This window comes from Lactuca sativa, chromosome 6 (assembly GCF_002870075.4).
Source record: "Lactuca sativa cultivar Salinas chromosome 6, Lsat_Salinas_v11, whole genome shotgun sequence".
Lineage (NCBI taxonomy): Eukaryota > Viridiplantae > Streptophyta > Magnoliopsida > Asterales > Asteraceae > Lactuca > Lactuca sativa.
In genome coordinates, this window is record NC_056628.2 from 79,855,978 (window position 1) to 79,879,906 (window position 23,929).

General features: G+C 33.7%; 1 protein-coding gene and 1 pseudogene across 2 annotated transcripts; both read left to right on the plus strand.

Annotated features, from left to right (window-relative positions):
* The first annotated feature begins 7,367 nt into the window (after nucleotides 1-7,367).
* Nucleotides 7,368-9,618, plus strand: LOC111889745 (protein RDM16-like; annotated as a pseudogene).
* A 5,065-nt stretch (nucleotides 9,619-14,683) lies between these two features.
* On the plus strand, nucleotides 14,684-18,850 carry LOC111890034 (receptor-like protein 46). 2 transcript variants are annotated; one of them, XM_023886198.3, is made up of 2 exons: nucleotides 14,684-17,411; nucleotides 18,679-18,850. In XM_023886198.3, exons 1-2 carry the CDS (start codon nucleotides 14,827-14,829, stop codon nucleotides 18,695-18,697), a joined length of 2,604 nt encoding a protein of 867 aa, XP_023741966.2. In that variant the 5' UTR covers nucleotides 14,684-14,826; the 3' UTR covers nucleotides 18,698-18,850. The 2 variants fall into 2 exon arrangements, with proteins under 2 accessions (XP_023741966.2, XP_042751730.1); XM_042895796.2 differs by having other exon boundaries at nucleotides 18,691-18,850.
* The last annotated feature ends 5,079 nt before the right edge of the window (nucleotides 18,851-23,929 follow it).

The window sequence follows — 23,929 nt, forward strand, 5'->3', positions numbered from 1 at the left end:
TTCTCATACATCACACAATTCGAATTATATGATTCAAAGTTTCTATCCAATTGAAACTTGGGTGATGCGGATTCCTTTTCAGTTGGTGAATTATCACATTTCCACAAGCAACATAATTAAGAATCAAATCCATTTTTAATATTGCTAACAGAAATATAGCCACCAATTTTCATAAATTCCATTGCAAGGAAATATATGAAAACTATGATTCTAAATATTTCCTAAGCAATCTATTAATCTATCACAACTCCTAAGCAGTAGCTTCCAAAATCGATCATCGAACAGTGTGACCGAAATCCATCTCTCACGATCAGATTCAGGTTACTCTTCTTAAGCTTCCTTCTTTCTCTTAGATCCTACAAAACATCAAAATGAGACTATCATATCATGTATTAAGAATTTATGAATAGGAACTTAATAAAATAATGGAGTTAGATAGTGGATGTACCTAAAGTAGAGTCATATGACTTGACTTTACTATCTCTGCGATCTTTCAGGTAGTTAGGGCAGCTTCGCATTCAATGTCCTTTCAATTGGCAATAGAAACATATGGACTTCTCAGGAATAGCACATGGGACTATCTCAGAATTAGCCTTTCTCTTTACCATATGGTCAAACGGTTTGACCTTGGCCGATCCCTTTCCATTGGGAAGAGAAACCTTTTCTAGACTACTAATGTTGCCATTATGAATGTCCATAGAAATTTGAGAGACGTATCCTTCAAACACATTTACTTGATTTGTGCTCTTAAGCATTTCTGCTTTAGCATCAATCAACATATATGTCAGATCGATTAGGGTCACGTTGTCGTCCCTCATATAATAGTCCTTAATGAACTGACCATATGACTCAGGAAGCGAACGCAAAACCATGTCAATGGCCAACTCCTTCAGGAAAATGACACCCAACATCTCAAATCTATCAATGTGTGATTTCATTTTCAAAATATGTGCGCATACACCCAACATCTCAAATCTACCAATAGGGCTTGAGTGACTTAGTATTTTTCAACTTGAAGAAAACGTGGCTCAGGGAGAATTACTGAAGGAGGTGGAGGAAGAGTTGGAGAAGCGTGATTTCCAGTTCCAACATTTTTTTGAAGAAGGGAACATTCTTTCACCTTGATCAACATGTGGAAGATCATCTTCAGAAGAAAAAACATTTCCATAAAGACAAGGAAGACCATTGTTGTCTGAACTCGACATCTATAAAGGTAGAAAAGAGAATTCAATTAGTTGATCTTGATCCTTAATTATTAACCCAAAATTCAAATTAAGGCTAGGATCCAACTAAATAATTCACAATTCAGAAGAGGGATGTCGTAATCCAATTGCAAATTATTTAAACGTAGGTAAACGACGATTTACCAATTTCACCTTGAAAAATAAAATTTGAACGAATTATGTTTTAAATGAAATTCCTATATCTTTGGAGATTCATTGAAGTATTCAGTGACATGTAAAATCCAGATTACGCCCTTTCCATTTGTGACTAGGATATCGATGATCACAAATAAGGTGTGAATAACCATGCAAATTAGCTTTGTACCCTCGATGTCGTTTGTTATCTAATTAATATGTCAGTTAACCACACACGCTCTATTAATCAATAGTAATTCACGAGCCACCCATTGCCAACAATATTAGTCACATATAAGTGTGTCGGTTAACCACGAACGCTCCACTAACGACGAATAAGGTGCAATGTGCAATTTCATGGATTAACATCAATATCACATTTTTCCCAAAGTAACTAAGAATTGGATTTTAGAAAATAGTTTAGTTACTTTTATCATTATACTTTTAATGAAGTTATGTCCTATCAAACCCATTCAGCTAACGACCCTCCGCCAATCAAAAGAGCAGTGGGTAAGAGTGGATACCCAATGGAGGTCATTTTATAGGTCGCTTCCTTAAACTCCCCTTATAGATCGGCTTCGTGAACGAGGCGTACTAGCGGTTTGAATGACTTAGTTTTATACATATAATATATATTAAACCTTTAACAATATATATAGTATAAGGTGTATTTTAAAACATTTTAAAATATTATGGGTTTAATCTTTTAATAAAGGGAAAATGACTTAGGAGGGTAATCATCTTAATCGCTTTGTTTACATTTAGGTAATTTCTTTATTTTTGTACACATTTAACCATTTAACTTTCTATATCTGTTCACATATTGGCAATGTCACCGGCTATAGCAGGTGACAATGCTAATATATGAACAAATTAACAAGTTAAATAGTTAAATGTGTACGAAAAAAGAAAATTGTCTAAATGTGAACAAAACGAAAAGTTAATTACCTTGATAAGTCATTTTTTTCACTTTTAATAGTGATTTTATTTTTTATATTTGTTTGTATTATTTTTTTTTCAAACGTTATATTTAAAATATCCATATTTTCCTAAATATTAATTAAATATTGACCAAATTTAAACTATACTTTTTAATTAATAAATATATTGAAACGTTATTAAAAGTGAAAAAATGACTTATCATTTGAAAAAAGTAAAGTTTAAAATTGGTCAATATTTAATTAATATTTAGGAAAATATGGATATTTTAAATATAACATTTGAAAAAACTAATACAAACAAATATGAAAAATAAAATCGTTATTAAAAGTGAAAAATGACTTATCGGGGTAAGTAACTTTTTGTTTTGTTCACATTTAGGCAATTTTCTATTTTCGTACACATTTAACTATTTAACTTGTTAATTTGTTCACATATTAGCATTGTCACCTGCTATAGCCGGTGACATTGCCAATATGTAAACACATATAACAAGTTAAATGGTCAAATGTGTACAAAAATAAAGAAGTTACCTAAATGTGAACAAAGCGATAAAGATAATTACCCTCGTAAGTCATTTTCCCTTTAATAAATTAAACTTTTAATTTAATTAAATTTGAACATTTTATGGATTTATTAATTATCTTTTAATTAATCACTTAATTAAATAATTAATAACATCCATAAGGATGTATTTTAAACTTTTTAAAATACTAGGGTTTTAAATTTAAAAAACTAAAAACATTTTAATTTAAATTTAAAAGAAACTGATTTAATAATTATCCAATAATTAAACATTTAATTATATTATTAAATCAAATAAGGATTATCTATTAAATTAAACAAACTAATTTTAACCTAATCCTTATCCCATGGATTTCAAAAAATTGGGTAGGGATATTTCAAAATCTATAATTATCTGATTAAACTATTAACAAGATAATTACTAAAAATAACAACCTACTAAAAAACCCTTGATTTTCAAAATCTATTGCTTGAAGTGGAAGGCAAGGCTTTCAACCTTGCCTAATATTTGAAAACCCTAGGGTTAAGAAACCCTAGATTTCGACTCCCAGGTAGCCAAAGGAAAGGATTTGAAAACCCTTTGCAATTTTCAAAAAAACACTAGGGTCATAAACCTTAATTTGTGAAAATCATATGGCTTCGGGTTTAATTGTCATAAACCCTAATGTTGTCCGGTTCAATATATTTTATCAAATCTAATTGAAAACAAAAAACCACATGCTCTGATACCACTAATGGGGTTTATATATAGCAAACAATCATATGTGTGCATGCAACCCTAATTTTGAGGATCTATGTTTTCACTATTAAACATACAAGCATTGAACACAAAAAAGTATAAACCCAAGGAGGCTAGTATAATTTTTGAAATTAACAGAAAACTAAGGTTAGGATACATACCTTGATTGTTATATTGTAATAACAATCAAATCCTTAAAGATCTTGAACTTTGAGAGCAAGTGTCACACCTCTAATGGCTCGTAAGTACACCAAGCAAGAAGATGATTATGAGAGAGAGGAGAAAGGAGGTAATTGCTCAAAATTTCGGCTCTTCTAAGATTTCTTGAAGTATGGCCGAAATCCATAAGGGGTTGTGTCCTTTATATAGTTGTTGGTTGCTTAGAGCCAAAGCAAGGGTTAAGATAAGGAAACCCTAATCCCTTTGCTTAAGGCCTAAGCAACTCATGAATCGTCATCCTTAAGGCCTTGAATGAAATTTCTAGGGCCTTCCTTAGAGAATTTCGTCCATCCCTTCTAGAATGGTCCAAGAGCCCAATTTCATAACTATTAATAAATTGCAAAACAGCCCATGTACTTTTAATTAATTCCATTAATACCAAAATTAATTCCAAATTAATTTCTGATTAAATATCAAATAAAATATGATTTCTAATTAATATATAATTTCCATAATATATTAACAAATCATTTATTTCAATTTATTAATCAAATTAATAAATTCTTCCTCTTCTTTGATTAATCATCCTGTCAAATTGCTAGTGTCAAGGCAACTCAAAAGGACTGTGCTATTATCAATTCATGTTCATACCAATTATAGTTATGGGATTAGACACCTAATCCAACACAACCTTGGTCAACTAAAAAAGTCAAAGTCAAGGTCAACAGTTCATGTTGACCCAACACGCCGTGTTCTTCCAACATCCAGATAATCGGGAAATCCCTAGCCAACAAGCCGTGTTGGCTTGCAAACACGTCGTGTTTTCTCGAGATTCAACAACTTAACCAATTAAGCACTTAATCCTTACATATATAGCCTCAAAACATAGATCTGACCTCCTTGAGCTGGGTTACTACGTAAAGTTACCAACTTTATGTCTGTATATCACTAATGAAGCTCTTAAGCTAAAAAGGGACTTAATAGGGGGACTTGAAGCATGCATGACACCATTCTTCACATAAAGCTTTCACCTTTATGCTCAAGGATACCAAAACAACCCAGGTCTAAAAGAACAAGCCCTTAAACAATCCCACTCATCCATAGATCCAAAAAGGAGACCAAAATCGTAATAAAAACCCATAAGTGAAGATCTAATCAACAACAAAGCAAGGTATAAACTTGCTACCTTAAGGAGACTTCAACAGATGGTGAGATTTTGGATCTATGGCCTTCCTTCCAAGCTAGGCACCTTAAAACTCCAAAACTCCTTCAAATAAGCACAAAAATCCACTTAAAACTTCAAGAACACCACAAGAAAGCTCAATACTTGATTTAGGGTTTTAGGTAACAAAGGAGGCTGGTAAGGAAGCCTGTCAAGGGAACTTAAGCCTTTTAAATAGGGTGCAACACCCTAAAAATTAGGGGTTCCTTCCTAGCTGCCAACACGTTGTGTTGGGACACCACAACATGTCATGTTGACTCATTAAACTCGGTCATTGTCCTTAACTAGACACATTGTGTTGGCTCCTCCAACACGTCGTGTTCTAATCCCCAAAATGGGATTCATTCATTACAATTGCTCCTCAAGATTCCGGGTGTTACATATACACAACATATAAATGCATATCTTCTGATTTAGTAGTTTTTTTTCGCTCGAGAAAATATTATTTCCATAAATAATAATTTCTCAATCAAATACAAGTGTTAATAGTATTTAATAGTAATTAAATTCTAATAAATAATCAATAAGTTATAATTTTCTATAACATGCGACCCTATAGGATGATATGTCATTAGCAAATATCATTCTACAACTATTGTTAGGCATATGTATTTTCCATTGCCGGTACAAGATGGGTAGCCTTTTTTTGGGGTTCGAGATAAAATGTATTATTGGTAACTATACTTTACGATAGACTTTGCAATACATGTATTATTGGTAACACAGGAATACATAGCTAAGTAACTTAAGTTATCTTACAAAATAGACTTTGATATACATTTTATTTAAATATTATATTTTTAGTTTCCGACGTAGAGGAAAATACATAGCTAACTAACACAATCTTTGCATGTAATACACATCCAAAGTCGAGATTAGAACTTGTAAATAATTAAAGCCAAGAACAAAACCCACCTACTAACTAAGCATATCTTTAGCTACCCATTTTGTCTTTCAAGATGTTTCATCATCCTAAGCAATCGAAAATTGTTATTGATCATTTTCATCATCAACCCAATAAATAAACTCACACCGAGGTCATTGTGAAATTAAGAGACAATTGTTTCGGGCTGATGAGAAGAAGGAAAAGTGAAAAACAACATATCATTGTTGGATAGGCATAAATGTTCCTTCTTGTGTGAATGTGGGTCATTTAAGTCCTTATAATAGCTACACTTCCAACTTTCACATGTGTTGGATTTAATTGAAGAATGTCCACCACCATCAATTGTCATTTACATGACTTTACATAGTTTATATAGAGAATTTGAACATACTGTTAGGTTCGCAATACGTATGTCAGGTTCACAGTACATATGTTAGTACCTATGTCACGTTCCTTTTTAAGTTTTTTTTAAACAAAGACACTATTAATTTTGCAGAATAAAAACATGATTTTTCAGGATTTATATTGTTTAGTTTGCAGTATGTAACAACAGTCTATAGTACCCTATCTGCAGACTTATGTTCCATACTGCATACTCACATGAAATTAGGAAAAATTCTCCATTTTTGACAAATGACATGAGTTCGCAGTATAAAATCGAATCCCCAGTACGATCATCGATTCTGTAGAAGCCTTTCTGTGGATTAGTTGTTTAGTTTTGGAAACACCTACATTTTTGCTTGTTTTGTTGAAATTGAGTGTGCAAGTTAGTTTTGCCAAAATCTCTAACATATACGTTACATGGACTTGAATAATAATTAGTTCTAGGGGAAGCTAGGATATGAATTTGTGATATTTTCCAAATTTAATTTCTCTAAGGCTAAGTTCAAACCATTTTTAGGGTTCGATTCCTTTCCATGTTTTTGACCTCAAATATGTTCAAATTCTTGATCTAAATAACAAGAAGGTCTTTGAGTTGGGGTGAGAATTATTTGATCGGAATCGGAAAACCCAAAATCAATTTCAGACAAAACTATATTCAAATTCTGTTTTTGGTTTGTTTTGAAACCAAACCGAATTGTGTATTTGGTTTTTGGTTCAAGTTTCGGTCTCATGAAGTTTAGACCAAACCGAACTGATACAAGTGAATTTCATAAATTAATTAATTAAAAACTATATTATATATTTTATATATTAAATAAAATTATTAATTATAAACTAAAAATCATTTTAGTTCATTTAAATAATTTAATCACTTTTCATAGTTCAATTTCAATCTCTTACTAAACTTAAATGATTTAATCATTATTTACGGTTCAATCCCTTATGTAATTCCGATCGTCAATGTTTTATAATTTTATTTGGAACTTGGAGTTAGAACTTTATGTTTCTAACGAGTATTACTAGTACCATTTTATTATTTTTATATATGAAACTTTAGATCTTTATTTTTGCAACCTAAGGTTCTTATGTTAAAAAACATTACAATTTATGTTTGGAAAATTGCAACTAATTTTTTTTTTTTAATTGATACTTTGATTTCCTTGGTTTTCAAACCGAATTAGAATTAAGTTTTCGGTTTAGTTTAGAGAATTTGAATTTGATTTGGTTCAGTTTAAGAATAGCACCAAAAAAATTAAAGTGAAGAAACTTAGAGAAAACCGAACCTATTCCAACCCTACTTCCGAGTCCTAAAGTTGGTAAGCTTCGAAATCTTGAATCCTTAAAGCTTAAGAATTTTCTTGCGTGACAAATACGGAACGATATTGGAAACTAATAGATAGTATTTTCATAATATCAGGATAGTTTCCTTATTTATCTTAATAAACCGTTTCCATATTTATGCATTGGAGAAGGTCAAGGATTCTACTGTGTAACTCTATATATTTGCCCATGGAAATTTTATTCTAAACAGACTTCTGATTCAAAATCACCCGGATTTCCTTTTGGTGACTGATGAACGATTAGAGAGAGTGTACAAAACCCTAGAAAAAGTTGAAGGAGATGGAAAGATCGAGCCCGAAACACAGGGATAAGGATTCAAGCAAAGACTACGAGCATCGAAGCAGCAAACACACCGATGACCACCATCACTCCAAAAACGATAAACACAGAGACGCCAATGGAGATGATCGGCGGGAACCTGAGAAATCTGATGACGGTGAAGATCGGATGAAGCGTGAGAGATCATACAATAGAGAATTGAGAGAGAAATCGGTGGATAACAGATGGCGCCACAACCACAAGAGGAAAGATAGAGGTGTCGAGAGTGATGACGATGATAAACGAACAGATGGGTCTTCTACAGATGATATTAAGAATGTAGGCATCTCTCTCGATGCCTTATCAAAGGCCAAAGCAACATTACTGAAGCGAAAGGAGCTTGCAGAGAAGATGAAGAAGATCCCCATGTTAAACAAGGGTGCTGACTCAGCAAGAGATGGCCTGAAACCTCCATCTAGTTCACGAATACCACCTCCCCCGCCACAATCTGCGACTGCTGGTGGGCTGCCGCAACTTGCAGAACTTACTGCCCCGCTTATAAGCATGTTTCCAGGACAGCTGGCGCCAAAGGTGACTGTTCAATCTGAGCCTTCAAAGGCTCTTGTTCTTCGTTTGGATGCCTTCAATAGGGATGTAGATGAAAATGGCAATGTCGTAAATAAACAAAAGGTAAACAACCTGAACACCATTAAGGTTGATATTAACAAACAGAAAAAAGATGCATTCCAGGACTTAGAAGTGGACCCTCATAAAAACCCTCACTTTGATTGGCGAATGGGAATTGATAAAACCAAGCTTTTAAGGCCTAAAAGGACGTCCTTTCAGTTCGTGGAGGAAGGAAAATGGGCTAAAGAGGCAGAAATCATCAAGTTGAAGAGTAAATTTGGTGAATTACAATCGAGAGAGTTGAAAGCAAAACAGGCTCATCTTATTCCTGATGTTGAGTGGTGGGATGTGTCAGTTCTTGATATACTAAAGAACGAGAAGATTACTTTATACATGGAACACCCCCGCCCAATCGAGCCGCCATTTAAAGAGGCCCCACCGCCACCTCAGCCGCTGAAACTCACCAAAAAAGAACGCAAAAAGCTCCGCACCCAAAGACGTCTCGCTATCCAAAAAACCAGGCAAGAAATGATCCAACAAGGGCTTCTGGAACCCCCAAAACCCAAAATCAAAATGAGCAATCTAATGAAAGTCCTCGGGTCAGAAGCCACCCAACACCCAACCCGCCTCGAAATGGAAATCAGAAGCGCAGCCGCCGAACGCGAACAAGCTCATATTGACCGGAATATCGCCCGGAAGTTAACTCCGGCGGAAAGACGCAACAAGAAAAAACGAAAAACTTTTCAATGACAATAATACCCTCGAGATGATTGTTTATGTGTACAAAGTAGAATCCTTGACCTTCTCCAATACTTAAATATGGAAAATACTATCTAATAGCAACTTGAGCATGATTTCTTATATCCTAGAGACTAAGATTTCTTATTCTTTGTCTCATGATTCCATAAGTTTAATCCGTATATAGTTGGAGTGTAACATATATGCTAATTTTAGTAACACTACAATATGATATATAGACACATTTAGCACTACATAAATACAAATATCATTATTTTAGCATAAGTTTAAAGTTTAAACTATTCAAATTTGACCAAGTCAAAATTAAAGATTTTTTTCAAGTGAAGTGCCTCAAAGTATCATCATAACATGGTGAACTTAAAAAATCGTTTAGTTTGAAACCAAAAACACCTATGGTAATTAAAATGGGAAACATTGGTCAGAAAAGAAAGACAGATTAAAAAAAAAATAAAAACACGAGTATCCTTTATGTACACAATAACTCCAAAGCTCATGCCCAAACTTATCTATCCTCGCTAAAGATCATTACTCATAAAAGACCTATATATCTTCTATTAAATAGTTGCCACATCAAATGAGTTTTGAAATCATACTTTTATTTGCTTATTTTTGTTACCTCTCTACTCAACTCATGCACTTTACATTTACGATGTTCCGTATTTTCTTTCATTGTCTTTCATTGAAATTTTTCTCTCAATAAACATACACAACTTTGGTCCTTCTAAAAAGTTCAATGAACCACATTTAATTGGTTTCTTTGTTAGATATCAATGATAAAGAAGCAGCTTAGGGACCCTTTTTGTAAGAATTTTTAAACACAATGTTATTACAGATAAATACATTCTAATTATGCGACATCAGAAAACGTATTTCATATTCCTGTCTCTGTCCCATCACCATTATGTGTTCAATTCCACATAGAATCCAGTGTGTCATTACCCCCACTTGATCGACCACATGTGACCCTATACAAAATTCAAACGTTTTGTTCACTAGTAATCTAGTGTGTCATAATATCCGTTTTCTTTGTTATTATTACGAAACATATACCTATATTTTAAATACCCGTATTTTAAATGTTGTTAAAGATTAATCATATTTACCAAAAAAGTCTACCATCTCTAATACAAGTTTGGGAAGGTTTTGTGGTTATAGTTAGGAAAGTTAGGAAAAACCATTTCAAAAATAGGGTTTTGTGACATTATATTATCCCAATCAATTGAAAGAAAGGGTGATTTTTTTTAGTAAATTATGACCCTCACGTCCTGCATCGGGTGTTTTTGTTGTATAGGTGTCCTGCATCACTATTGAAATTTAATTTACTCTAAATGGCATAACAAAAGAAACAAAAAATAGGAAAAAGCAATATGATACTACATTTGAAAAGGACTGTATATTGCTAGCATTCATAAACTCATACAAAACGTAATTGTCATATCATAAAATTTAAACGATGAAAATTCATAAAATCTAAAGTTTAGTCATTAAATTTAGGGTAAATTATATCAATCGTCTCTCATGCATATACCAGTAAGCGTGTTTAGTCCTTATTTTTAAAAATTAACTCGGACAGCTCCTCGTTTGGTTAAAGTTACACACCTCATCCCTCCAGACAAACAAAAAAAGACGATTTTGCCCTTAATAATTTCTTTTTTAATTTTTATTTATTATATTTAAATTATATATATATATATATATATATATATATATATATATATATATATATATATATATATATATATATATATATATATATATACACCGACCCACCATTCCCCTTCCCTTTCCCTAGTTTCCTTCCCTTTGTCTCATTCACTCTCGACAAACACCTAAGCAGCTCCTCCTCCTCTTCTTTTTTTTGGCGAGACCAACCACATCTACTCTTTCTCTTACTTTCTTTTCTGAGTGCCAGGGAATAACATCAAAATCCCATGAATTAGTCACTTAATAGGTTCGATTTTCCGGTGAAGTAACTAGGCTACCATCGTAACCCACTGAGCTCTGTTTGTGATGCAATGAACGGATGAGGAGGGTGTGGAGATTGGGACAGGAGAAGAATGGTTTGAGGAAATCTAAGGTTTTGTCATCGATGGCAGACCTGAAGCCACCGAGGAGGCCATCTGTCTACACCTCAATCCCTCGTTGGAGTCGTCACAGCCGTCGGAAACCTGTAGCTCCTTCAGCACCACCACATATCAGTGTGAGCACCAACTCCTTTAGCACCACCACCTGTCACCACAAACACATTCCCCTTCCCTTTCCCCAATAACCATCGAAGCTAACAATTTTAATCTTTCACGAGTTCACGAAATCTCACAGCAATCGAAATCTGGTCCAAGACGAATCCATCGAAATAAAATCAAACTGAACCTGAAACTCAAAATCAAAATCTAAACCTTCATCACTTTCAATTTTTGGATTTGAGAAGGACGAAAAAGGAGTGAACTGTTATTTTCATCAAGTTTGTCTCTTCATCCTATTTCTCTCTCTGTATCGTGCTACATCTCCATCTCACTTGCCATCTATCTCGCATCAGACACATGTGTATGTGTGTTTTCTGTTCCTATGTTATCTCCGATCAGTAACAATAGTGTGAGGGTTTGGAAGTGAAGGAGGTAGATAAGCTGGGGGAACTAAGAGTATGTGTTGAAGAAGAGAGAGAGAGAGAGAGAGAGAGAGAGAGAGAGAGAGAGAGAGAGAAAGAGAGAGAGAGAGAGACATCGAAGGTGGTTGTGGACTTGTGGTATTTTGCAACGTAACTGAGAGAGAGATAAAGATTAGAGAGAGTTGTTTTTTTAAGTTATAAATAATACTAGTATTAGATTAATTAAAAAAATAAATATCCAAGGGCATTTTAGTCATTTCAAATGGGGCTTGGACTACATTTGCAACAAAAACACATTTAAGGGACGAAACGTGCAAGTTTTAAGCAAACGAGGGACGGTCCGAGTTAATTTTTGAAAATATGAACTAAACATGCTTTCTGACATGTGCACGAGAGACTGTTGGTGTAATTTACCCTTAAATTTAAAAAACCTTATAGTTGGTTTCAAAACTTTGGATGTTCGGTTCTTATTACTCACTTCGTCAATTTTTATCCGTTAAGTTAAGTCGTTTTCGTCATTTCACTACCATATAGATCATTTGTGAGGTTTTGCATTATTTAAAAAATAAAATAGAATATAATGTAAGTATTTAATATAAAATGCTCCTTTTTTTTTTTCTCTCTCTCTCTCTCATGTATAAAGTTATAGGTCTTTGTTTAGTGTTAGAGGGTGTTTGACATTGCTTTTAAAATAGCCTTTTAACTTTTAACTTTTTTAAAAAACTAAAAAAAAAAAAAGACAATTGTTGTTTGGATAATAAAAAAATTCTTTTGAAATGACTTTTTGTAAGAGGAAAAAGAGGGCTTTCAAAAAGTCATATTTTGTGACTTTTTGGGGCTTTACATATAAAAGTTAGACCACAAGTCATTTTATTAATCCAAACATATTTTAAAGACTAAATTGCAAAAATTGTCCCTGTAGTTTGCGGATTTCTTTGGGTAAGGTCCATAAAAAAGTTTATTAGCTAAAAAAGTTCTTATTTGGTGGTTTAACTGTGGTTTTGGTCTCTATTTCTTTAACTTTAACATTTTGATGTTAATTTTTTTAAAATGACAATTTTACCGTCAGAGACCATTTTTGTCGTTATCTCCTTTTACCAAATTACAATGACCATTTCTGCAACTCTTGTTTTTAAATCTATTGAATTATTATATATTAATTCTTCTTTCTTTTTAATTTTATTGAACAATTATACATAATTCCTTTTTTAATTTTAATTTTATTGGGTTATTTTTTTTATCTGATTATTATATATCAGTTAATTTTTATTTTTAATATATAATATTTATATATTAATAAATATTAGATTAGTATATTACTAATTTCTTTTAACTGTTTTTTTTTTTTAAAAATTATTGGGTTATTTAAAAAAAATTATTAGATTTTTTTATTGGATTATTACATTTGATTTATTATATTCTATATATAATAAATAATATTTTAGTGGACCGTTAATTTATTTTATGTATAATATTAATTCTTTTTAATTTATTGGTTCTACCATAAAGTCTTCGGAATACGCAAAAGCACCACATCTCACTGTCGAAAATCGTCGAAACCACTGCCTGTCACCTTCATCGGAGGTCCGACGGAAAACACTACCAACATGTTTCACCCCAACACCGCTATCCAGTAGCCACCTGCGACAACCTTTTCACAATCTGTCAGAATCATTTATATTTGCCACCAAGCCGATCGTTTTCCAAAAAAAAAATTATGGATGTTACTAAATTTTCTGGATAGCTTTCCAATAAACGATCGGCTTGGTGGCAAATATAAAGGATTCTGACTGATTGCGAAGAGGTTGTCGCAGGTGGCTACTAGATAGCGGCGTTGGGTGAAACATGTTGGTAGTGTTTCCGTCGGACCTCCGATGAAGGTGATTAGGGGTGATCTCGACGATTGTCGACAGTGAGATGTGGTGCTTTTACGTACTCCGAAGACTTTATGGTAGAACAAATAATTTAAAAAGAACTAATATTATACATTTAAAATAAATTACCGATCCACTAAAATATTATTTATTATATATAGAACATAATAAATTAAATGTAATAATCCAATAAAAATTCTAATAATTTTTTTTAAATAATCCAATAAAAAAATTTTAAAAAATAGTTGAAAGAAATTAGTTATATAATAATGTAAGATTTATTAATATATAAATATTATATATTAAAAATAAAATTAATTTACATATAATAATCAGATAAAAAAAATTAATCCAATAAAATTAAAATTAAAAAAAGAATTAATGTATAATTGTTCAATAAAATTAAAAAGAAAGAAGAATTAATTTATAATAATTCAATAGATTTGAAAACAAGAATTACAGAAATGGTCCTTGTAATTTGGTAAAAATAGATAACTGCAAAAATGGTCTCTAAGGATAAAATTATAATTTTAAAAAAGTTAACAGCCAAATGTTAAAGTTAACGAAATAGGGATCAAAACCATAATTAAACCACCAAATAAGGATTTTTTTGCTAATAAACATTTTTGTGGATATTAACCAAAAAAAAAAAAAAAAAAAAAAAAAAAAAAAAAAAAAAAAAAAACCACATGACCACTTTTACAATTTTGTCGGATATTACACAAAAAGTAACACAAAGAAAACGGAAACAAATAAATAAATAACAAAGACCATTTCGTTTTTGAGTTGAAAATCGGAGTCAAAGTAAACCCAGTCCACCAATAAAATTATACAAAAAATAATAAAGTTTATATTCCTTTTTGTTTCATATTTATTTTTAGAGAGATAGATATTTTAATTTATTTTTGTTTTGAAGGACCATTTCAATGCTTAATCTGCACTTATAATGATGATTTTATTCAAATAATAAAATCCTTATCCTTTTTGATATGGAAATGATGATTCTACTCAATTCCTTTCTCCACTTGCACGATCATGCTTTACATTTGACTTTTAGGAGAAAAACAGGACCAACATTCCAATCCTCTTTATAATCATCACCGTATCTACAAACGAATCAAACATAAACATAGAACCGTCGGAAATCACCATGGCCACCACCCTAACAACACCACTTTTAATATTATCTATCTTTTTCATATTCAATTCCATTCCAATCCCATCATCCTCTTGTCCTCTTCATCAAAAACAAGCACTTCTCCACTTCAAATCCACCCTCGACGCCATCCACGATTCCGAATCCAGTTCTTTTCTACCCGTAGAACTAAACTCATGGAAACCCAATTCCGATTGTTGCACATGGGATCGCCTTAAATGCAGCAAAGCCAGAGCTGTTACCGAGCTTCACTTATATAGCATCGTCCCTGAGTCTAACAATCCAGTCCCCGTGTTCTCCAACATCCTTACTCCTCTTTTCCATATCCAATCACTGAAACTACTCGATATTGCAATGAATTCACTCCTAGGAGAGATTCCCAGAGATGGGTTTAGAAACCTCACAGAATTGGTTCATCTTGACATGATGTTGAACAACTTCAACGGCTCCATTCCCAGCCAGCTTTTACAGTTACCGAAGCTGCAATACTTAGACTTGAGCGTCAATCCACTACTTCGGACACTGGGACCCGAAGTGGGTTCTTTTCGAAGTTTGACTACACTAAGGTTAAGTTTTAATAACTTCCAGGGTCCGATTCCTCCTCAAGTTTTTGAACTCGATTCTCTTCGAATTCTTGATCTATCTAACAATCTCTTCCAGGGTGTTTTAAGCCCTGAAGTTGGTAAACTTCGAAATCTTGAAAGGTTGTACCTAGATAGAAATATTCTTTCCGGAATCATCCCTAAAGAGATTGGAAATCTAACCAAGTTAACAGAATTGTACCTTACAGACAATCACTTCTCAGGTGAAATCCCAGCTTCAGTTATAAACTTGAAGGAGATGGTATTACTAGATTTGTCTAATAATTCCTTCTCATCACAAATTCCATCCGCCATTGGAAGGCTACCCAACATGACAACACTTGACTTGAGCAAGAACGAGTTGACAGGTCCAATCCCATCATCATTACAAAACGTGAGCAAGTTAGAAACCCTTCGGCTCCAACACAACAAGTTAGCCGGAGATATACCAACTTGGTTATTCAACATCAAATCATTAAGGGGATTGTTCATCGGTGGAAATGGAAATAGCTTGACATGGAATAACAACACAAACATTGTTCCAAGATGTAGCCTACAACAGATCTCTATGACTTCGTGTAGACTTTCTGGCCAAATTCCAAAATGGATTTCATCACAGAAAGAGTTGACTTTTCTTGATTTGAGCATGAATCAACTGGAGGGAAAATTCCCATTTTGGCTTGCTGAGATGGACATGGAAGGGATAGTCCTCTCAGATAACAAGCTCACAGGATCAATCCCGCCTCGCCTGTTTGAATCTTTAGGGTTAAAGCTTCTTGCCTTGTCTCGGAATAATTTTTCCGGGGAGTTGCCTGAGAACATAGGAAACGCTAGCACGCTCTCAATGCTTTTGTTGTCAGGAAATAATTTTTCCGGCAACATTCCAAGGTCCGTGTCGAATAGGCTACAGGTTCTCGATTTGTCAAGAAATAGATTTTCTGGCGATAATTTCTTTGTTCTTGGAGATAAACCTCTTCCATATATAGACTTGTCCTACAACGAATTCTTTGGTAAGATCCCTATGACTTTTTCTTCAGAAACACGAGTTCTTTCTTTAGGTGGGAATAAGTTTTCCGGCGACTTGCCTTCGAATTTGAGTAACTTGGTAAGCCTCGAAAGTCTTGATCTTCATGGCAATGATATAACTGGAAATTTTCAAGATGTTCTCCCTCAAATCCCAACGCTTCAAGTGTTAAACCTAAGAGACAATTCCCTTAAAGGATTTATCCCGAGAACAATCTCCAACCTCACTTCTCTTCGGATTCTTGATCTCTCAGGGAACAACCTAACCGGAAGTATTCCACAGGAAATTGGAAACCTTACAAGAATGATCGAAACTCCCCACACAAAGTATGTTCCTTTCGACATATGGCCTAGATACATGTTCATCTATGATGATTTTCTTGACAAGATCGAGTTTCAGGACTTGGTAGTGAACTGGAAGAACTCCTTTCAAGGTCTATCGAGTCACAGCATTGGTATTTACTCGTTCATGGACTTATCAGACAACAGATTTTCTGGAGAAATTCCAGCATCCTTAGGCAATCTCGAAAGTTTAAAAGTGTTAAACATTTCTTACAACAACATCTCGGGGCTCATTCCAGTGTCTTTCGGAAATTTGAAGGACGTGGAGAGCTTAGATTTGTCGCACAACAAAATCTCTGGTTCAATTCCTCAATCATTAGTGAAGTTGGATCAACTTGCAATACTGGATGTGAGCAACAACAGGCTAACAGGTAAGATTCCAACAGGTTGGCAAATGAACACGATGAACGAGGTAAAGTTTTTTGCAAACAATAGTGGATTATGCGGCATGCAGATTATGATCAAATGCCCCGAGGATATCCCACCGACACCAAAAAAAGAGACTGAGGAGGAAGACGAGAAACTATCGTGGATGTTGTGGGAGGGAACATGGTTTGGTTTTCCGGTTGGGTTCTTCTCATCAATCTTGATCATGGGCTACTTACTGAACTTTTTACTACTCTTCAAATTTTGGTAAGGATGTCTTCAATAACGTGTTAGCTTTTCAATGTTTTGTCAAATTATAGAATCTAATATGGTCGTATTTTGTTTGTGAATTTCGAAAAATTTGGAGAAACTGGTTTGTAAATTTTAGGAGCTATTTCGCTGATTGAGTCAGGTCTGACTGAGCCACAGGCCTGACTGAATTGGAAGATCTGACTAAGTCCGTTCTGATTGAAACCATGTTGTTTGATTATGCATCTGATTGACTATGCTGAATAATGAAAATGACCATATTACCCTTCTTATTTTGTGTTGAATAAAATCTATCTTTTTGATAAATCATTTCAAATCCAAATATAAAATGCATATAATTCATACTTTTACAACATTATCAAGTTACAATTTCTAGTTTATATTGCAATAAATAAATATTATAATTTTTTTTTATTACTATCAACGATAATATATCATTATCTGTGTAAACTAAAGAAAAACAACCATGATTCACAACATGTTAACAAATGAGGATAAAAGAAATATAGTTTACTTCTACAACTTCAGTAGATTCGATGCATGAACTCTGCAACCACCACATTATAGCAATGCAATCTCAAAATTTCACCAAAAATAACATGGATTTGTTCCATAACTTGTTCACTCTTATTGCTTCATGTTTCACGTGGATTTACACCATCTTCCTGTCTCATCATTCTTACTATCACTTGCACTCATCAATTACAATAAATATTTTTTTATCAGCTTCAGGTTTCAGTGGTGGAAGAATCTACCATTGGTTCACTCTTATTGCTTCCTCTTTCATGCTTTAGTTCCAAGATTTACGTGTCTGATTTGGTATCCAAAGATATCATATGAAATTATAGAGATATTTGGATTAGAACTGCATAATGTAAAGAAAAACTTCAAGGTCTACTTCTACCATTGTATGAAGTTTCTACAACAGATTATAGTAAAATTAGGATGATTGAATAACAAGAGATCAGCCATTATAAATGGATTATTGAAGATACAACTTGAAAAACCTAAAAACCTAAATAGCACCTATTCCATTTGTAAGAAACTAATGAATTAAACACCCAAAATCACTCGTATTATATAAAAAACATAAAATTAACTTTTACCATCGTCTTCAACTTTCTGATTGTAGGTTGTAGTTTCAGGGACCAATATTATTTGTAACACAAACTTATACATAAGGAATTAAACACACGCATACATGGATAGAGATAGGGATCATATCTAACTAAAAGGACAAGGGAAAATAATGAAACCTTTTCAGCATCGATTTCAGGTGTTAGTGGGGAAGGTGCGATTTCATCATCAATTTCAAATAGTGTTGCCAAGGTCAAGATGACTTCAAATGGTGTCCATTAGGTCAAGATGATTTCAGCATCTATAGGGAGAACAACAGAGTGAAAAGTGGAGATAGGCATACAGGGGCAATTATCACGCCCCAAACCGGAATGAGGGAAACGTTCAGGGGGTGAGGACGTCATGTACAATATCATAACAATGCATAGTAGTAAAACAGGCAACAACATCCATTGCATTAATAGAATAGTTAATACATGTGTGTTCTATGAATAGTTGTATGACACCAAAAATGTATATAACAAAATAAAAGACAAGTCTTTGAACATGCTTCGTCTTCTCAAAACCTGATCCAGTATACCTGTCTACTAGTTCCTTGAGAATACAAGTTATTTTGAAAGAGAGTATCAACATTTAAGTTGGTGAGTTCATAAATATTTTTGTGTCAAGTGTTTGCATTTGTTTCATGAAAATGTTTGTATCTGTCTAGTGAAAATGTTTGTATACTTCCCAGAAAATCCTATATTTTCTGCTTAAATGAAAAGTAATCCTCTACCAAGACTCACTGTTTGTATATTTTGTTCTCTTGAAAATAGTGTAAAATGTATGTTTGTATTTGAAATAGTATAAATGTTTTTCCATATTTGTAAAACTATCTTTACTAGAAAAATAGTATGCATTTCTCATGTGAGAATATTACTGTATGAATGCAATGGAAAATGAAGGTTTAAAATACCCTACTAATGCATTAACTACCTTGAAACAAAATTGGTTAATTAAGGTTAAAATGTGATTAGGTTATAACCATGCTTGGTAGACTAGTATATAACATGACGTTCTTCAGGCATCGAAAATGATATGTCATTTGTCACCCGTAGACCTGCAGGTCCCACTGTAGCTAGCAGTAAGGTGTGGGATGGTCAATCCCGTATAGATCTATACACAAACCCACGCTCTCCCTCCAGGAGACTCTGGTTACAAAACGTGATATAACAAGAATATTATTATACCATGAAATAGTATCTCACATTTTCGTTATCTTGTTCTTGTTATAGTATGTAAGTTCCTTCTTGTTCTTATAAATAAATAGTATACTTTGTAATGAATAGTAATATTATGTATGTATTGATTCATGTATGTTCCTCTATTCTAGTAAATAGTATGTATTGATCCTCTAAACAATACCTATTATAATTTAGTAGTATGTTTTTTGGACTGTAAATGATTTGGAGAAAATACTCAATTGCCCAACATATGCAACTGAGTTAAGTATGTTCTTCGAAAATGGGGTTTAATATTCATGTATATATTTAGCAAGTATAAATATGATTTAGCCGACAGTCGGACTAGTGATCCTACCCTAAGCCCATAACCAAACAAGGACCAAGAGTTACGGTATTTAGCAATACTCCTAAGTCCGTTAAAGCATACTTATACATAAATATGTACACGAATAAGATTTTAATATAAAAGGAAGTAGGGGTATAAACTCACCTTATGTGAGTGATTCGTTGTAAGTTCGATATAGGATGTTTGATTCCACTAGTTAGCTCCCAGGACAAAACTGTAGGGTTTCAAAGCACTCCATGGATGATGGCAATGGGCCCCTTTGATGAATTCTAGGTTAAAATCCCAAGACTTGTCTTTTCCCTATAAATAGTCATGTATTATTCACAATTAGGGTTAAGAGTGAGGCAAAATGTAGCCACCACGTGAGGTTTCTTATGTAGTGTTAGATTCTTTAGTCCATGCTTTAAGTGTAATTTATTCCTCTTGTTTGAATAAATCGAGTGATCATTCGACATAATCTTCATATTTGTGTTTGTTCTTATTTTCCGCATCTTGTTCATCAAATCTCAATTAGGGTTTTAATCCCAACAAGTGGTATCAGAGCGGGTCTTTGAAGATCTATTGATTTTTGAAGAATCGGTTCTTGATTTGGTGATTTTCTGCACATATACTGAAGATTATTGGTGTTTTGGCGTTTTGGAATCAAAGATCTGTTCAAGTTACTGTTCATGGATACTTTTGTTCATCTACTGTTTATGTGGTATTTTTATTCCGATTCTTATTTCATTCGTTATCTTCTAGCTGATTGTGGGTCGTTTTTATTTTTCTATCACATTCTTACATTGGATCCAGTCCATTAAGCACTTCATGCCTACTTTATAAGCCCAAACCTATTTCCTGTTCATTCCAGTTCTTCTTGATTCACGCTTATCATTGATAATGCAATCTTGAAATCAGAAGATTGTTATTCTTGGATTCTTTCAATTGATTTTTGATTGAAAATCGATTATATGTTGAGATCCAACTATTTCCTTCAATCTTTGATTTGGTTCATGTTTGATGACGGGATTTGGGTTATTCGATTTTCTTATCACATCATTTTTTCCCTTTTTCGAGCCCTTAGATTCATCCTCTATTCAATTAATTTCGAGGTTAATTTATTAACTGTAAGAAATTGATGATTATTTCGATACTGTTACCATGAGAGTGATGATTTTGGTATGGTGTTTAAAACTGTTCTTTGAAAGACTGATGAATAACAAAGTGATTGTTGATCTGAAATTTAATCGATACTTTGAGGCTCGTTGTTTGTTATCTTTTGTGTTGGTGATGGGCTTCACAATTTGAACTAGAACTCAAAGGAATGAAATCGAGTTTGTAATTTAACTGAATTGAATTAAAGGTGTTCCAGATGGTCAAGCGCTAAAAGATCATCCGTTGTTCTTATGAATCACGGTGAAATGGGTCTCGGAATCGAGCATGTGTTTGGTTGGGGCTTATGTCAAAATTGATTGTGTGATGCGAACAAATGAATTTGATATTGAATCTTAATCAGGATAGACGAGCTGTTGGTCAACGTATGTAAAGTCAAAATTGACTAGGTTTCGGGGTGGACACGGGACGAACGACCAAACTTGCTTTGACCGTGATTCGCAAGGGGACTGTGACGAACATGTGAATTGGGTTAAAATTTCTTTGAATCTCACTGTGTTTTCCACAAAAAGCGAACCTGTGATTAGGTTCGTCTTTGAAATTAGTTCGCTTTGGGTGTGATACTTGACATTCAGAACTCAGGGCTCGGTACGAATGCTTGTGCTCGAAACGAACCTGGAACAAACTTAAGTTCAGCTGGTTGCTCTTGGAACGAAAGCACTTGGAAGAAAGAGGGGAGGACCGAATGCAAACCTGTGCTCGGACCGAACATGGTTTCGGTTCAATGAACCTGGAGTGAACCTAGGTTCGGTTGCTTGTTCTTGAAACAAAGGTGACTCAGATTCGTGTCTTTATGCTTGGAAATGATGGAATTGAATGGAATCATCTTTGAGGTTTCGCTTGAAATCATGTTCCAGTCGTTGTGTTCATTCATTTGAATATAAATGGGGAAGATGACTTAATGTTTCATTCTTGGGCCCTGCCACTTCAAGCATTTGACGATCTGGTCCCTATACTTTTCATGCCTTGGCAGTTTTGGACCATTTCCAGATTTTGTTTAAATAAAAGGGTATATTGATGCAGAATTTCCATTCCAGCCCTTGTCTTTCAGCAAGTGACAGTTTCGGCCCAATATTCAGAATTGTTTACAAATTTAAGGGCTAGTGAACAGTTTTGGATTTTTTAACGCAAATATTTTTTCGTGAATAGAAAAATAAAGATTCCATCAAGTCTTGGCGGTTCGGAAAGTTGTTTTTCGTGATAACGTCAAATTTTCACGACTTTTTCGGATTTTATACTTCATTGTTAATATCATTTTGTCACGGGGGAGCTTAGTAATTTTTTATCCATTCAAGATCATTCTCATGACCATTTGAAGGCTTTATAATCATGTTTTTGATTATAAATCGGGGGAGAATTTGATATGGCCATTCGAAATTGGATTTGTGACTTTTCAAAGTTGAAGATTTTTAATAAAGTTTGTGGTAGAATTATAAAGGTAGCTTTTACAGCGGAAGTTCTTCATCGAGCTCTGCTAAAGCTTTTACAGAGAACTATCATTTACAGCGGAAGTTCTTTATCGAGCTCTGCTAAGGACTTGTTATATCTCTGACTTCTTGTATTTTCTCGATCAAGTGGCGTTATGAATCTTAAAGTTTGGGTTTTTACATGATATTTTTTGATGGCTTATATCATTAGCTTATTTGAAGATCATTGTGACTTGGAGGGGGAGCTCTTCAAAGACAAGAAGTGATTCGGTTTCTTTGTTCTGAAATGGGTTTTTATGGCGGGTTTGGTTTTCATGAAGATTCTTTGGGATTACATTCGAAAATGAAGTTTAAAGACATTACTTCAGTGCTTGATTTATATATCCTAGAGCCCGTTTTTGAAGACTATTGAAGAATCAAGATTCATGGATTGCTTCATCTATTCCTCGTTGTAAGATCTTTTTATTCGCTAGATGCTTGTTTTGGAAGTTAAAGCGTTGTCATCCATTCCATACTTTGAGGGGGAGATTGTAGGGTTTCAAAGCACTCCATGGATGATGGCAATTGGCCCCTTTGATGAATTCTAGGTTAAAAGCCCAAGACTTGTCTTTTCCCTATAAATAGTCATGTATTATTTACAATTAGGGTTAAGAGTGAGGCAAAATGTAGTCACCACGTGAGGTTTCTTATGTAGTGTTAGATTCTTTAGTCCATGCTTTAAGTGTAATTTATTCCTCTTGTTTGAATAAATCGAGTGATCATTCGACATAATCTTCATATTTGTGTTTGTTCTTATTTTCCGCATCTTGTTCATCAAATCTCAATTAGGGTTTTAATCCCAACAAAAACCAACTCCTAATAGCAATTCATGCGATATATTGGCATGAAATTAGTGAATATTGATGGGTTTAACACAAAATAACATCCTATGTGCTCATGCAAACCCTAATACTTGGATCTAGGCTTCTCTATTGTACATGCAATTCATCCAAGACTTGCAAACCCTTGATCTAGTGTATATAATTTGAAATTGACATAACAAAACAGATCTAGATGATTACCTCTTCTTGAAATCTTGAATCTTCTTGTCCTTGGAGCTTAGAGTCACAAATGTTACTCCTCTAATGACTTACAAACACCACAAGCAAGAGGATGATCTTGGAGAGAAGTTGAAAGCTCTAGAATTCGACTCTGGTAGGAATAGGGTTAGCCAATTTCTAAAGCCTAAGGGGTCTATTTATACTTATGCTGCTAGGGTTTCAGTCAAAACCCTAATTGGATAGCTTAGGC

Bases quoted from the DNA above. Each gene is read 5' to 3' on its own strand.
- LOC111890034 (XM_023886198.3), top strand. From the start codon at position 14,827: ATGGCCACCACCCTAACAACACCACTTTTAATATTATCTATCTTTTTC.